The sequence below is a fragment of the Leuciscus leuciscus genome (genome assembly GCF_965113295.1).
Source record: "Leuciscus leuciscus genome assembly, chromosome: 2".
NCBI classification, from domain to species: domain Eukaryota; kingdom Metazoa; phylum Chordata; class Actinopteri; order Cypriniformes; family Leuciscidae; genus Leuciscus; species Leuciscus leuciscus.
Genome location: NC_138726.1, coordinates 5,381,867 through 5,398,822, shown reverse-complemented (window position 1 = coordinate 5,398,822; position 16,956 = coordinate 5,381,867). Strand labels below are relative to the sequence as shown.

General features: G+C 37.8%; 1 protein-coding gene across 7 annotated transcripts in view; it reads right to left on the bottom strand.

Moving 5' to 3' along the window:
• neo1a (neogenin 1a) overlaps positions 1-13,797 on the bottom strand; it is a 177,613-nt gene extending 163,816 nt beyond the window's left edge. For 3 of the 7 annotated variants that reach the window (XM_082160896.1, XM_082160900.1, XM_082160899.1), the window contains exon 1: positions 13,360-13,796. In XM_082160896.1, the coding sequence (XP_082017022.1) occupies positions 13,360-13,432 (73 nt within the window). In that variant the 5' untranslated portion in view covers positions 13,433-13,796. Of the gene's footprint in view, positions 1-13,359 lie in introns of all 7 variants that reach the window. The other 4 variants (XM_082160897.1, XM_082160898.1, XM_082160901.1 and 1 more) reach the window with 2 other exon arrangements.
• Positions 13,798-16,956: the final 3,159 nt, after the last annotated feature.

The window sequence follows — 16,956 nt, the reverse complement described above, 5'->3', positions numbered from 1 at the left end:
AAGTAAATGGCATCAATCCCGGTTTCAATAGACACAAGACATTAACAATACGTTATTGTAATGTGAAAAAAAAATTTTTTTACTAAACAACTTTGTGTAAGGTTATATCCAATTTTCCACACATCCATGACAATGCAACATCAAAAAACCTAAAACAACTGTAAAATGATTTAAACAGCATTACATCTCAAATAATACACATTTTACCAGGAGTTCATTTCTGTTTTTTTATTATAAGCTTCACATTTAGGCTATTAAAACCCTTTCCCTTCCATTGTAAGTAATTCATTGTAAGCTCAATTTTAGATTTTTTAAACAAAACGAGAGGTTGAATCTTTTTATATATATACTGTATATATACCACAAATGCAGTTGATTAAATTTAACTGGTATTGTACCTGGAATATTCCTTTACACTGGTTTGGGCTGGTAGGCCACTTCAGACCAGCAACAAACTAGCGATCATATTCCCAAAACCAGCCTGACCATCTTATTATACTGGTATGACCTAGTTTCCCCCCCAGGATTTAGACTTCTGAATCACCATGAGGCGTGCTTTAATTTTCTCATTGATTCATCACTGTCTTCATTCGCTGTGGCAGTGAGAGTAAGCCTGGCCAGTTTCTTACATCATACACTTGGCATGTCTCACAGCATTCCTATTCAACTCCAAACCAGCCATAAATCTCCAGCGCTCATCCAGTTCTGACCTCTCCACATTGTGCCACTGCTAAAGAAGAAGAACCACATGGCTCCTTTAGCACAGCATGAAGGTATCTGAAGCATTGTCCGAGGTGACCTCAACACAAGAGAGAAGAATTTCTATTAAAACGTCATATCATGACATTTGGCTTTGTAACACAACAAAGCAGACACCTCCTGATGCACTTGGCTAAACTAACAATGGGAGTTAAGTCAGGGTGCGATCTGATGTATAAGCTCAGCCCTGAACCCAACCAGGATAGTCAATGATGGGAACCACGGTGGAGGGATGTGGGGGGTTGGGATGGGGATTTGTGCCCCGCAGGACTCCGATGGGGGAAGAAACTATCATCCATTATTAATGGAAGCCGGCTGCAAGGGGAAATGGATCAAATGTGGCTTTTGGTGGAGCTAGTACCTCAAAAACATGAATTATTTGTTGTTCATCTTGAAAGCTTTGTCCTTTCTGTCCTCCTCAAGTCTTTTTCACACTGTCGGCTACAATCTCATTTCAAAAACTGCTCATTTGGCATCACTCGCAGAGACCTAAGAGGTCTGACTGGCGCCATATGGAAAGGTAGAGAAAATGCAGAATTAGCATTTCCCAGTATGCAATGCATTTGTAAGAAACGCACGCGGAATAATTCAATCACACATTATGGTAAATACCCATAAAACATATGGCTGTTTAATGGAGTCCGGGATACAATTACGGTCTCGAACCCCGTGGAGTGAATGACACGGGCTACCACAGCACATTTAATTCAATATAACAAACTAAGGTGTGGTAGATGTGACAGCACATGATGAAGTGACACAAAACAGAGGAGAAGGAGGAAGGGAGGGGGGGTAATATTGATCGTACCACCTCCAGTCTGAGCTAGCAGTAAAAATAGTGCTTGCAAGCCCAGCGGCTATAGGAGTTTACGGTACGTGCCTCCTGGGACACAAATGAGCCTCAAATGAGTCTCCGTTGGTCACGCCACATATTCCACCTCACCTCCATCCCCCATTCCTTCACATAACAACACATCAAGTGCTGATTGAAATTCAAATAGGAGCGCCGCACAACGGGATAGACGTAGCGAAGCATCACCGAGGTTCTCAGGGGCCCAATATAGCACATCTCCAAAACCACTTAACTGCTAGTCAATTTTCCACTGAGATTCTGGAGTGATGTTTGGCGATATGCGATTTCATGGGTGATCAATGCGCCGTATTACATTTCTGTTGATGAAGGAACCCAGTGCAAGTAGACGACATCCATTTTTTTGTATTTTTTTTTTTTGTATTTGCCATCCACCCGAAACACACAACCTTAATGGTCACATTTACTTGTTCATTAGCAGAAGGAACTCGCCAGATGAAAATGGACGACAAAGCTTTGAAATTATATTAGGAAAGGTTTACCTTGAGTAATTCAGTTACAAGGGTTCAATAACAACAACCTGAATGAGTTCCAGAGCTCGTCAAGGAGCCGAAATCAATCTGTGCAGAGCAAAGAATTGGAAATGAACAAAGGTTTATATTGGGTAAATCTCATTCTGGAGATCATCGCTCCAAGCACACTTTAATTATCCCGACTCTAGGATCTCTACAATATTGAAAGACTAAAGGCTGAATTGAACATCAGTCCAAAAAGAAAAAGAAAAAATATACAATTGCTGTGAAAGGCTGGTGAAGTGATATTAACAAATTTTGAAGAGAAACCACTTGAGATTGAAAGCCATTATAATTTTCTTTTTAAAAAATGTCAGAAAATATGATGGGAATCTAAATGAAATGTTTCAAAAGCAGTATTAACTGAAAGCTTTATTAATAATATTGCTCATACTTTGGCATGTAAGTCCCGCATTGTCTTTGCTACATATATGAATGATACCAAAAAAATAATTGTTTTACTGAATCACTGAAACCAAAACCTAAACTAAACATACGATTTGGTCATTAAATTGAGGTTATTGTGTAACCTATATATGCTTTTCAGGGAGTCGTGTCCACCGGTGATAAACCAGTCGTAGTAAAGTCGAGCCGGCTCTCAATATTTTGCGGGAGCTTATATACGCCGTGCACTAGAGGTCTTCTCAGGGCCTAAAATCTGTACCCGACCCGAATCACTTCTTATCCGAACCCAATCGTGCATAAATCGATTTTTAAAAAAGAAAAACCTGACCCGAGACAAACCCAATTAAATAAGATCTGAGTCCGACCCGAATTTTACTCAAACCCGACTGGACCCGAATGTAAAAAAGCAGCGATGTCTGCACAGCCTGCATCCCTGTGGCGAGTGGTGACTTTCAAAACCGGAGATGACACAAGACCAAAATCAGATAAGAGAAATAAGAAACACCAGGAGTAGATTTAAAACCATCCTACCTTATTTGTAGATGAAATTTATTCTCCGACCCTTCCTCATAACATTTATTAGCTACGTTTTAACCCATGTTTAATACATTTTTATGTTAATATTAAGAAGCAAATCCCCACACTGCACACACCAGTATCCTGGAGGGTTTGGTCATTTTAAGCAACCCCAACTACCGTCTAAAGTCGGGCCTCAGGTTTTCAGATCCAACCGGACCCATGAAGCGTAGAAGCGTTAACTGTTTCGATCAATGTTTTCAGTCCTTTAAACATATTTTATTTTCTGTTTTTTGTATAAATACAAAGTTCTGTCGTGAAACTCTAGATGGCGCAGGCTGATCGGTCCTTAACTCAATCTGCTTGCAATCACATCATTCTCTATAGGGCACAGCTGATTGGTTCCTGCATCATCAGTAGCCAATGAGCTCGCTGCTCAACCTTCAAATAATTGGTCAGCATTTGCAGTGTAGTAGCCTGGGAAAACCCAGACAACTTCCCGCAAATTTAGATTTGCTCTGCAAGTAGTCTGGCAAAGACCTCATTCAAGCCCATATCTAATCCGTCCAAATCGCGGCACCAATCATAAACGTTGAGGCGGGCTTTACACGATGACGATTGCTCTGATTGGTTTTAGGTCTATCCAATTGCGCCCAGAGGCATTGGAGCGACGTCGGTTGGTGAAGCGCACCAACGTTTAAATGCATTATTATATTCAAATTGCAAACACATGAGGACAGTCTCCATGAAAGACCCACTGGCAGATGAACGTGCTACTACATTTCTCTCCGAAACGGTAGGGAATTAAATTAGATTTAATAGAGGATTTTAACTGTGACAAGATGATTGACAGGGCAGTTTACGTGACAGGACGCACGCGACAGATCCGTCTGATAAATGTGACGAAGTAGTATGTCCCAAAGCTTGCCTACTTTTTTTCTACACATTCAAAAGTAAATACCTTTTCTTCACAAAAAGAGTACATACTTTTATGGCGTAGTGTAACTTAGGCGAATTGGGACGAAGCATATGGCTTTACACGATGACGATCGCTCTGATCGGTTTTAGGTCTATCCAATTGCGCCCAGAGGCATTTGAGCGACGTCCGTTGGTGACGCCCCTTTGGAAATGAGTTATTAATGAAGCTTTGCCAGACCATAACTCAGTTACTACTGAGAATGGTCTGGTTTTAACCAGGCTAGCAGTGTAGCATTTTTTCAGGAACCCTCCACCTTCCCCAGCTCCACCTGTATAGTGTGTATTACACTTCTAAGACAAAAATTGCATAAATAACCAACAAATTTCACAACAAAATTATCTTCACGAGCACTCAGGCTCATCCATACTGCTAACACAGGGAGCTGGTCACTGTTTACTGGCTGCGGATAGATGTGAGGCCCAGACTTCCTAATGGCTTCCTGTATTTCACAGAATAGTTTCCTCTCAGGAAATGTTATCAATACAAGCCACTTCAGCACTGACCCAAAACCACAATACACAAGTCACCGACTTTAATTAAAACTGCTTGAATGCGCTGAAGGCATGCTTCCACTATAAGAGCAATGAAATGAGGCATAAAGAGCATAACTTTATATAAAATAAAATAAAAATTGAATTAAACTGGAATGGGTTCATTGAACTAGAACCAGGATTAAGTGAAAAACTTAAGACCAAAAAGACAAATCTTTTTCATATCTGAATATTTTGCGATCTAATCAAAATAAAATAAATTACTGGAGGAGAGTAGACATCATAAAGCGGAATGAAACTGTTGACCTCCTGGAGAATATTACAAACTCTTTAAACAAATGGGGCATGGAAGAATACGTCTGGAGCCTGTGGGCTCAATGCAGAATGGCACAGGCGAGCGGTCCAACCCTCATTAGAAATTAATTACCACTGTAGTCAGCGTGGGGCAGCCGTACAGTCACTATGTATCTAAGGCTTTACCCAGGGGGAGCAATTGAACCCCTGACCCCCCCTCTTTTCGGCAAGCAATATGCGACACCACCCTGATTGTGAATTACTGGCCCAGCCATGCTGGGAATGCAGACAGCGGCAGTAAGACTATGAACTGGGCTGGCGTGGGTGGGACGGCCCGCTTCACTGCTCAGCGAATTTGTATTATCCATTAGGAATTCCTCAGTGAAGCAATCTTTCAAGCTCAACATCCACGAGTGTTTATTTTGCCCCCAAAAAAGATGACTCAAAAGATGAGAAAGGGTAATGACTGTGATATCATCTGGGTGCAACTGCTAATTATCCAATCATAAAGTTATTGTGTACACGATTCTGTGATTCGGGATGATTGTGTAAACGTCTAGAGGTGAGAAACGGAAGATATAAGTAGAGTTTGTATAATTACCATACATAAAAAGATCCTGCAATAGTGGCTTCCTGTAATTGCTTTTTGATGAACATAATGGGTCTGTACTATAATTTCCAAAATGGTCAAATTACCAATATCAAACCTTATTATAAGGTGAGACACAACAGCAATGAGAAAAAAAATATGTGTGTATAAAAGAATCCCAGGAAGATTTTCACTCCACTTTGCAAATAGGCCTTCTTTAATCTCGCCAAATAGCTCATTTGCTTCTTTTTCGAGTGCATTAGAGAAATGGGGCACTTTTGCATTGGTCTATAGCAGTGATTACTCATTCCTAGTCCCACATGCAATCGGCATTACATTCTGCAGTAAATGTGTTAAACTGTTTAAAGTACTACACTCTTACTTGGTGAAAAAGCAGACTACACCTAATCCTGCACTAACTACATTTTTGTCACCTAAATATACTCTCGAGCAAAAAGGTGATAATTACAATAATTCAAGTGTATGAACAATCACAAATTAACAACAATTTGTAACATCACGCTTATAATGTAAAGACCGGGATATGTGTTGCACACTCAGGTGCGTTTCCAACAGTAAATCACTAATTAAATCAGTAAAAAAAACGAATTAAAAGTTAGATAAAGGAGGGGAAAAAAGTTATTTCCGGAATTTTTTTTTGAAAAGATTCTGTAGGCGTACTTATTCCGCAGGTAGCCGGTCAAATGTGCGTGTTCATCAAGTCTTTTCCATTAAAAGCGCTCATTAGGCATATACAGTAACAGCTGGCCTCCCCTTAATGATGCCGCCCCCCTTCCGAACACACTCGCTGGGATCATGTGACACGTGTCCGAGGATCCAGTGCTGGAATGTCAAGCGTATACTCTGCAGGTGCTTTTCTGGCTTTATCTTATTTTCCTGGCTTTTTTCTCCAGCTGCATTTATCCATCGCAGGGTCAGAGGTCAAATCTTGAGGCCAGGGACCCAGGGCAGCTGGTTTCCATCATTCCCGTCACTCCGAACCATTGGGAGGAAATTCTTCATATCTCATCTTGCATGCACTGCAGCTGCAAGACCACCTACACGTTACAAATGCAACCTCCCAGAATAAAATCAGCTAAACAGACTTACCTCATAAAAATGCAGAGAAATTGTAAATATTAGGGCTGCACAATATATCGAAATTATCGAAATATCGCAAATGTATGCATATCGCCACGGCTTGCAATAACTGTGGTCATGAACAAAAGACAGAGAGAAAATCACTCGCTGCTCTTGGCTGAATAACTTTTTTGTAGCTTTAATAAGAATCAGGATATATTTAATTCATACAGTGAAAACTAAGCAGTGTTTTATTATTACATTTGATTATTCAGTTTCTGCTGTTAATAACCTGATAACCTGAACCCCGTGGTTTACACTGATGTTAAAATAACACTTCTTACGCTACAGTAAAACACTGATGTTCACTGTCAGAAGCTGTAGGGATGTTTTCTCGTCACTAAAAGAATGTGAAACGTTATATAATTTTACATATATTTTAAAGATAATTTACGTTTATTTTACACACTTTAAGCATCATCGTGTCGCATATCGAATATCGCATTATTTAATGAGTTATGTCATGCATTCCTAGTAAATATCTACAATAACTGTCCATAATGTACAATTACAATGGAAGGTAAGTACTGCACAGTTCCTTATGGCTCTCTGACATCCATTATCTCGACAAAAGTTCAGGACTGAACATATAAAGAGCAGAACTCAATCTACCTCAGACCATTCAAACTCATTTCAGCCAAGATTATACAGTATTTACAGCACATGATGTAACCTGGGCTAGATTCTTCAGACATATTCAGGAAAAGCCTCTTAAGACACATTTCTTTGAGTGAAAACCTTGACAAATCCTGCTTTTATTTGTCAAATAAATACTCAGAATTGATTCACCCACGTTTTTTTTTTTTTTTTTTTAGCTTCACGTGCAAAATGCAAATTCAAAAGAAACATAATCGTGTCATAAAAGTGGTCCATTCAACTCTTGCTATATTTTCCAAACCTATTGAAGCCAAATGATAGCTGAGAAGTTATTAATTACTGAAAATCTTGGATTGTTTTTCAAAGCTTGAAAGCTCCACTACACATTCATTGTAATAGGAACTAAATAAGTATAAATTACTCAAGTTTTGTGAAAAGCTATTTGGATTTTGAACTAAGTAAATGATATTAAAGTGTAAAATTTCCAGATGAAGTACAGCTTTAATGATTAGTGACGTATGGAAAATAGATGACTAGTTTACATGTAAGAAAAAAAATGCACTGTTTAATGTTGCATTTTCCTTGGTTAAGCAAAGGAAGGAGTGTTTGCTTTTGGAGCAGAAAGGTCTGGCGAGCCCTTACTGGATCTTTAAGCCGACCGCATGACGGCGTGTCGAGAAGATCTTAAGCGAAGGTTGAGCTGCCAAGAGCCACAAGCCGGAGTTCATGCAGACTGGCACTGACGTTCAGCTTATTCACAATCCGTCTTCAGTGATACTTCCACAGGCCACACTATGAGACCTTTATACAGAGCCGTGAGGGAAGGGCCCGTCGTCAGCGTTCAAGCAATGAGCAACAACAACAGGGTGCTTCAATCGCCTTCAGTGGTTTCACAGCTTTAGTCTGCCGGGATGCTTGGCACAGATATCAGTTCATGCTGCCATTACTCACATATAACCTTTGCTGCTGAGAACGGGGAACCAAATAAAAGGGAAACAAAGTTAACTTGTCAGCATTTTCGGCAGGTGTGTGGACACTGTAGCTTTCAGGATTCCTGATGAACTAAACAGGCCATAAAGAAAGCAGACCCCATTTCATGACAGCTTAAATAGCAGCACAGAAAGATAGGGAGAGAACAATACTAATTAACATGGCAGTGCATGGTCAGAAAGAAGAACGAAAGCTCAACATGTGAACAATTTGGCTCAGCAGAAAATGGGTTTCAGTCGGACTGAAAGCAGTGATCAGAACCACATGCAGTTTTCCACATGGAAAAAAAATGGTTTCCCCCAATCGAGAGCTCATATTTGCTCTAGTTGAGCATTTGGTATCAGTGGTGTGGTTATGAACTGTGAAATATGCCTAACAGAATTGTGAAAACTCAGTAAGTTGGATTCTGGGTCACTCACCATCATGACTCTATAAGATTTCGGGCCTTACATTTGACTCGATCCACTGATATTAACTCAGCATTTTTGGAAAAAAAAGTTGCCAGCCAACGCCAGCATTTTTAATAATTTTCTGAAAATTTTCATGGCCCCCCCGGAATATTTTGTTGTATGAATATCTGAACAAGTATATCAAAAGAAAGAACAGAGCCTCTGCTTTAAAATAAAAAAATAAAAAAATAAAAAACATTTCATTCTAGCTTCATGCATTCTTTTTTTTAACAACACTTGAATGTTTGAAGTTTCATAAAAATGTTTTAAAGAAAAAGCAGAGAAAATCGTGTTTTTTTCTCCAAAGACTGAAACGTGCAAAAGCTCGTTTTTTTAACAAAAAAAAAAATATATATTTCAGATCACTTAAAATGTGAACTCAAAAGTTCTACATACTCATAAAAGTAGTTTGCACTAATTTGTTTAATTTAAGTTTGCCCAACTCAAAACAATTATTTTGAGAGTTAGAGAAATATTAATAATAATAAAACATAAAAACACTAGAAATAAAATTTAGTAAATGTAGGCATCACAAATGGATATTCATTTTGAGATTATTTAATAGTGTTATTAAATTTGTGTTTTAAAAGATAACCTGTAAATGCAAAGGTAATGTAAAAATATGAGCACGCATAGTTGCATTTATCAGTTGATATATACCCAATACTGGATTATGATTTGAGTCTATAGAATATCTTTAAAGCAATTTAAAGTTTAAATGATGCTTAAAACGAGGGGTTTGTTCAAGTATAAGAAATATTAGTAGTGCTGTTCGTTTGGAGCTATCTAAATACCATTTATTATTAGCATGATTCTAGATTAGCGAGGGCTAAACCAATCACACCAAGAGGGAGACGCTACAAAACGGCTTATCAGAAGCTCTATTAGGATTTTGCCTGACTTCACTTCACCGAGCATTCATATCACACATGCATCATAATGTTCTCCAGCTGCAGAGGCTGGCGAGAGAATTCCCCCCGCAAAGAGAGATCCACTGGGAACTCAACCACTCAGATCCCAAACCAGGGTGTTGACCAGCAAACATTCCTTAGGTATGACCATTTCATAGGAATTTCTTCAACAACAACAAAAAGCCATACGCTATACCTCGTGTGTATTTGCGTAGACTGGTCATTTTCTCAAATGCTACACTAAAATAGTGCACTCAGTAACATAATGATACACTATAATGATACACCACTGATGGTAATGGAGCAGAATTGACCAGGGTTGGCCAGAAATCTTTCCAATAATCTCATACTGCAGAAGCTCACCATTTCAATAAATGGACTCAAATTTTCACAAGTAGCCCTTAACCATTCATACCTCAATTTCAAGGCCACCAAACAAAAAAGAAATGCTGATGAATAGCCAGTGCTGACGTTAAGCATTCCTGACACAGCCAATCAAGGCCAGCTGGGAATGGAATACTCAAGCTTACATACTGTACTATTTTTTTTTAAACAATAATTGAAACAGCGTGCAACACTGAACATTTCAAACTCTAGCATGCTAAAGTGTTGCCAGATGATCTCACCATGTGACATTCAGTCGTCAGAAACAAAATATGCCTATTTTAGACTTAAATTTTTAGTCATTTCACTGTCTGATCTAATGATGAGTCGAGAAACAAGAGATGATAGTGGCTGATTTTTAATTTTTTTTTGCTTTCTAAATGGCATGTCATGTCGAGTGCATTGCATTCTGGTGTGATATGAAGACTCATTATTTTGGCAAAAGTATAACATCATCCATTCCATGCAAAGCGATATGTAATATGAAATAGTTAGTATGCCATTCCAAACATCCCAATACCCTACCATATCACTTATTACACGGACACTGAAAGGGTGTGATTCTCGCACAAAGAAACCCAAATCAGATGTTGACAAATATGAGGTCAAATTATTAACCAGCACTTTTGCAGCTAGTGCAATAAACAAATAACTCCCATCAATCATAATCCATTTTTACAGGCTGCTATCAAGCCTTCATTTGCACATTAGGCGATTAGCCAAGGGCTCATTGTCCATCTAAATTAATAAAGAACATCGAAGGCTGGATCTCTCAGCTGGAGCTTTATTGTGACGCCCCGTTTCCAGCGAGATTCAATTGCTGACAATACTTAATTTGTTACTGTGATATTGATCCTCTTTGTTCCCTGACATCTGAAAACATGCAGCTGCAACAGTAATGATGACTTTGGATAATGATTATAATGCAATGGACAGCTATATGACCAAACAAGATATTGCGCGGATGGAATATTTCCCCCCCCAAAAAAGGCATCCATTTAGGCCTATCTATGATTAAAATATCTCTCTCCGGATACTGTAAATAAGCAAAAATACAACGCGGCCCGTTCAAAAAAAAGCATTCTGTTAGTATACAATTTGCCATAGTACCTTTTTTGTTTAAAAAAATATATAAAATAATTATGCACCAATACTACCTTTTTAACAGAAACCAAAAGGTTACATTTAGCAGAAATTTGAACATTAAGTTTGGGTAAAATAATTTGGGTAATTAAACTTCCTGAACACCAACTCAGTGTCTCAGTTTGTGAGATATTGTGCTTGGCACGTTTTTCCTCTTCAAACCAAACTTGGTTCTTCTTCAGCCGACAAAGTTTAAATCCCGTCTGTTCACCTTAAAATATGTCTGTGCCATTGCTTTGTCTCAAGCACACCAGTAATGTTTTTATTTTATCTTATAAAAAGCTACTTAAATGTCTTAACTGAACTAATGCCTAATCCTGGCTTAATCTAAGCCCCGTCTGTGAAACCAGGCCTAACTTAACTTAATAACCAGGTACATATAGCCTACAGAACAGAAAGAGAGAGAAAAAGCCGCTATCCATGTTAGTTCAACACATGTCCTTTTGTTCAGGTCTCGCTTAGGTCTGTGTAATGTAGAGCGATGAAGGCCTCTGGAAGGAAGCAGATCTCTTACATCGCTGAGTGGTTGCAGACAAGGTAGTGAGGGTGTTTATACAGTTCAGCACGCTGTTTACATTGTCCGCAGGGAAGCCATCAGCACACAGTTCTCTTCCAGCAGGATTATGCAGATAAGATGGGATGCAAATAGGATGCAATGACAACTTTTCCCCCCCCAAAAAAACCAACAACTTCAAGACATGCCCATATCCTTTCCAGAACAACGAAAAGTTGGAATGCTGTTATCGGCGAGATGTAGGTGACAATCTTTGTGTGCTTCAAGACCTCTAAAAACGTGTTTCATATAAACACACATTTTCAGAAGGGGACCCCACAATTAGTAACTTGAAACTCACTCTCCGCATGTAGGTCCAATTCTCTGGAATCAATCAAAACTCCCAAAGGAACTCCCTGTTCCCCCCCTTAATCTCCTGGTTTTATTACTTTCCAGACAGAGTCTGCCCGTTCCACCCAGCCCCCCATTCCTCTCTTTTGTATGATCTCCAGCAAAGCCTGTGATTTTTTTACCACAGCACATTGCTTTTCATGCAGCAGAGCAGCTTTCATCAGCCTCTGCACGCAAGACGGCCCAGCCGCAAACTCCACTACGGCCGGCTTTCATCGTACGTGAGCCTAATAGACAAGCGCAAACTAGTGAAAACATGTTGCCAAAACCAGTGAAAGAGTTAAATGATGCATCGTGCAAATTAAAGGTGCACCTTATGAACAAAGATGATGAATAAACCAACAAAAGATTCAGTTTCTATATGCTCTGAAGCAAAAATACCCATTTCTCTATAATGGCATATTTAGACAGCCATGCAATATATTCCATATTCGGCTCCATATTCTGTGCAAGAATGCAATGCAATGGCAAATAAAACCGTACCAACAACAAACAACAAAAAAGGTAGCTCTGACCCTGCATCAAAGCCACCTCTGATGCTGCTTTGGCTCTGTGCACATGAAGTGCAATCTTAAACTTTGCCATTTTAATCATGTTTAGTATTCATGTAGCCAACCTATATTCATATTCTTATTTTAATTAAAGATAGTTTCATATGAATATTACAGATATTGCAATGTCAGTGTAAATGCATGTATGCCACCTCTGTGCAGCATTAAGGCATCTTTCCTGGTTATACAGTATATGCCGCTTCAGCTGGGTAAAGACAGCATTATATTCATATGCAATATTATTATTTTTTTGTCCTAGGTATGTTTTCTGCTTGGTTTCAAGCAGGGGAAAGTCATTCATTTTCATGTGTTCAGCCCAGAATTCTACACACACACCAAAATAAGCATGATAGATAATATATAAAATACCTTTTCTCTTTTCTTTCAAGTGCATGGTCAAAAACAACTGCACTATATTCGCCTTCTGACAACTTTACAGGAAAAATATGTAGGATTATGATGCAAAAGATCTATTTCTTACAGAGAGAGAGAGGGAGAGAGAGTCTAAGCAGTAGCCTATATGATACTCCAACAGTGCGTGGAAAAAACACTGATTTCCACAGACATGATAATTAACGAGATTTAGGCTAATTTACTTGCTTCCATTTGATGAAGGAATGGGGTTTTCCATTCAGGTGAAAATGTGTTAATGCAGAACACACCTTTGCAGTAAATAAGCCTTTTCAGAGCAAATGTAGGAGATATTTCGCATATGTTTTGATTTATGAGGCTGTCTGAACGGTGTGTGTTCGATGAACTGGATGAAATCAAGTTAGTTCAGATGAAAATAGTCACACACTCCTTTCACACTCCAGAGAAACAGGCAGCGGGTCGCACCGCAGAAAGTTTTAATGCTCTTTAATCTCAGACTTACCTTTTTCAGCATGTGAAAGTGTGATCGTGAGGCAGAAAAGAGAGAGGAGCAGCCGGGCTCCCCGCTCCGCCATCACTTTAAACACGAATAAAAGAAGTGTGGAAAGCCTCTCGGACACGATCCCGATTTAAAATCCCCCTGATCGCGCGCACGGATCAGTTCAATAGTGTGAACAACGCATCCGGAACGAGTTACTTCCGAAAGTTGCCGAAGGAAACATGAAGCTCGTTGAGCAGAGACACGATCCGCCGCTTCAAAACTTCAACAGGCGACCGAGTAAAATCAAAGTCAATCCATATTTGCGAGATTAAACCAACGCCGAGTTGGAGAATAGCGAAATGAGAGGCGTCAGTGCAGACATAATGTGTAAAGGTGAAGAGAGAGAGAGAGAGTCCGGACGGTTGGAGATATTTTTTCACTGATCTCAGAGAGAGAGAGAGAAAGAGAGCAGCAGGAATTCAGATAGGAACCTGGAAAAACCGGAACTGGATCGGAAAGAGATCAGGAATCATTTGACATGGCCATCACAAAAGCCTGGAATGGGTTTATTTTTATATATTTTTTAGTCTCTTTATTGGCTAATTTGAACAATTTAAGGGTTTAGTTCAAATTCAAATCCATATTAAGATATTTAAATATATATATATTTTAAATGCCACACAAAAGATCTACCTAAACATTGATCAGGTGACCTTTTGGTTTCAATATATACAGCCTAGCTTTACTTTTAAAACATAATTTAAGACTTAGCCTACCTTAAATGTATAAACTTAAAATTATTTGTTAAACATCTCTGCTGGAACAAACATTAAGGCTTCAGTTGCAAACGCTCAAGTTCTTGAGTTAAAAACACACACGATCAATGTCAAACTAATACAAACTAGTCTGTTAGTTAATGACAGAAGTTATGTTGCGTTCACTCACACTCTTGTCATATATGATGTTTGCCAGCTGAAATCATTTATCACAGGCTTCCAAATACTATATGAAAATGTAACGGCACTGATAAAAAATGCAGAAAAAACTAATGTAATTTCTACCTGAATAAGTTCAGGCAAGAATTTTTAAAAACAAAGTAAATTCTATATTAGTACTCAATTTAGCTTGTAGGAATTAAAGCGTAAATATAACTGTTATAAAATTAAGTAAAACCTAATAAACTTTTTCTGATACTGGAGTCCCCATAATGCACTGGGGCATGAATGATGAATAAGGTTGTATTTTTCACTGTTTGCCAGCTGTTTTATTATCTATTATTTATTTATATGTCAAAACAATATCTGCTGTCGGCTATATTTACTTAGATGTTCTAAATAAAGCATACACTTTAAAACATAGTTGAACTTTACTTTGCAATACTCTGTTTCAAGTACATTTTACTCAAACAATATTACACTGAATTAAGCCATGCAATAGGAATTACTCAACCAACTTTAACCGGCGAAGTTAAATGTACTTAATTTTACTTAACTTAGTTAAGTAGATTTGACTTAATTACATATGTGACATTTACTTAAAAAAATATGTGTGCAAAAAACTTAAAAAGTACATTTTACATATTTATTCATTTATGTTCAGTGTGTTTCAGATGCTAATAACCAACATTCATATTTTAGATATTCTTTCTAAATGATTTTTGTTATATTTTTATTGGAAAGCCTTTTGTTGTTGTTGTTGACTTTTTGTGTCCGCTATTTAGACTTGATAGAAACAGTGTGACAAAAATCTATTCATCTGCCACTGATAAATGCAACACATAGTCAGATCTGCTCTGGAAACAGTCTCTCAGAAGAGCGCCATCTACTGGCAGATTGACTGACTTACAAGAATGTGACTGTGGTACAGAACATATTTACATGCTATTAAAATTGTCTTTAAAAAAACATAATTTTATGGTCCTTTTTTGATAGTGCACAGAAGACTGATTTCTCCTAATAAATGTTCTGTTTTGTAAAGAAATGTGATGAAAATGTTGTCTTGCAGGTCTATTATTTCATCTTTGGGTTTTGATCAGGATATTAGGGACAATTCTCACATTAACCACATGCACTGCTCACCTCAGTAGTAATACATCCTTTTTAAAATGCATCACCTCTAGAGTATTTCACGTTATTTGTGTGGTGAAATTTGCAGGATGCACACCTGAGACGCCAGGTGTTATTTTATGCAAATATTGATATGGTATCTCAACAACACACTACTCTTGATTAGCTTAAACCTTTGGGATGTGTTCCTTATCCACAACAGATTAGGTATTTGTTAATGTTTACACTGAGGTGAAAGGATGAAAGTTGGAATGATGGACAGAACCGAATTTTATGTCTTCATGGCTACTTTCGAATTTTCCTCACTTGGTGGCTAAAGGATTAAAGCACTTGGCAGTGAAACTGCTGAGGATTACAGGGATTAATACAGGTTTAGAAAACGCTGGCGGAATTAATCTGATCACTGTAAGCACTGAGCCTTATTAATTTAAGACAGATTATTTGGTTGCGGATACTGGGACATCATAAGCCATATGGACACCATGTTTGCTGAATGGCCAGAATTCCAGCTCACAGAGTCATCCTGACTGATGCAGGTTAATATATCTTTACCTTCTGAGCCTTTTTATGTGGATATTTCATCTACTCAAGTGTCTTCTATGTCACTCTTCTTCTTTAAAAAAAAATGTCTTAGTTTACGAAAATTGTAGGTTGTTACAATTGTTATATTACCTTAAAAGTGGAATGTAATGGATGTAATGTTACTACATCCATTACATTCCACTTTTAAGGTAATATAATCAGACTACTTTTGACCTACCTCATTTATCACATTGAATTGAATAGGATAATATTGCACCATATTGATATAAATATACGAAGAGAAAGAAAAGTGCATAAAACATTACGTCAGGGTTTCCCAGACTCGGGTTTGTAGAGAAACTGCAGGGGGGTTCGACAGAAAAGCTAATAATTAAATCATTAAAAAAAAACTTTAAATATAAAAAATTATAATAAAAAATGTGTTTGAAAGAAGAAAAAACACTTTCCAAAGACAGTAATGCATGGCTAAATGACTCACTGAGTGATAATTCCAATAATTATTAATGTGTTGAGCTGATTCAATATGCAATGTTGCAGAAACACAGACACTGTGTGTGCAATTTCACAAAACTAGAACACTTTCCATATGCATACAAGTAATATCATTTTTTTAGAAAGGAAATAAAAAAAATAAAAAAAATAAAAAAAATCAATAAATTTTGATCGATATACTGCCATTGTATAAACAATATGTAATCAGGTTATCTATAATAAAGAAACTTTAGTCTGATTACAAGTATTTTAAAAAGTAATTAAATCTAACTACAAGTACTTAATTTTTGGAATCTGATTACGTAATTGTCACGTTTTGGTTGCAGCAGAGATGAAACATGACGCTTCATCTGAAGTGCAGATTCAGAAACAAACTCAAATCATCACATATAACACTCGAGAACAAGAAGAGAACAACCAATGTAACGCAATGTAGAACTTACATTGAACTTAAAAGACACACAGGGTTTAAATAGACAGAACAAACAAATCAAAGAAGCGTGAAACACATGTGGCA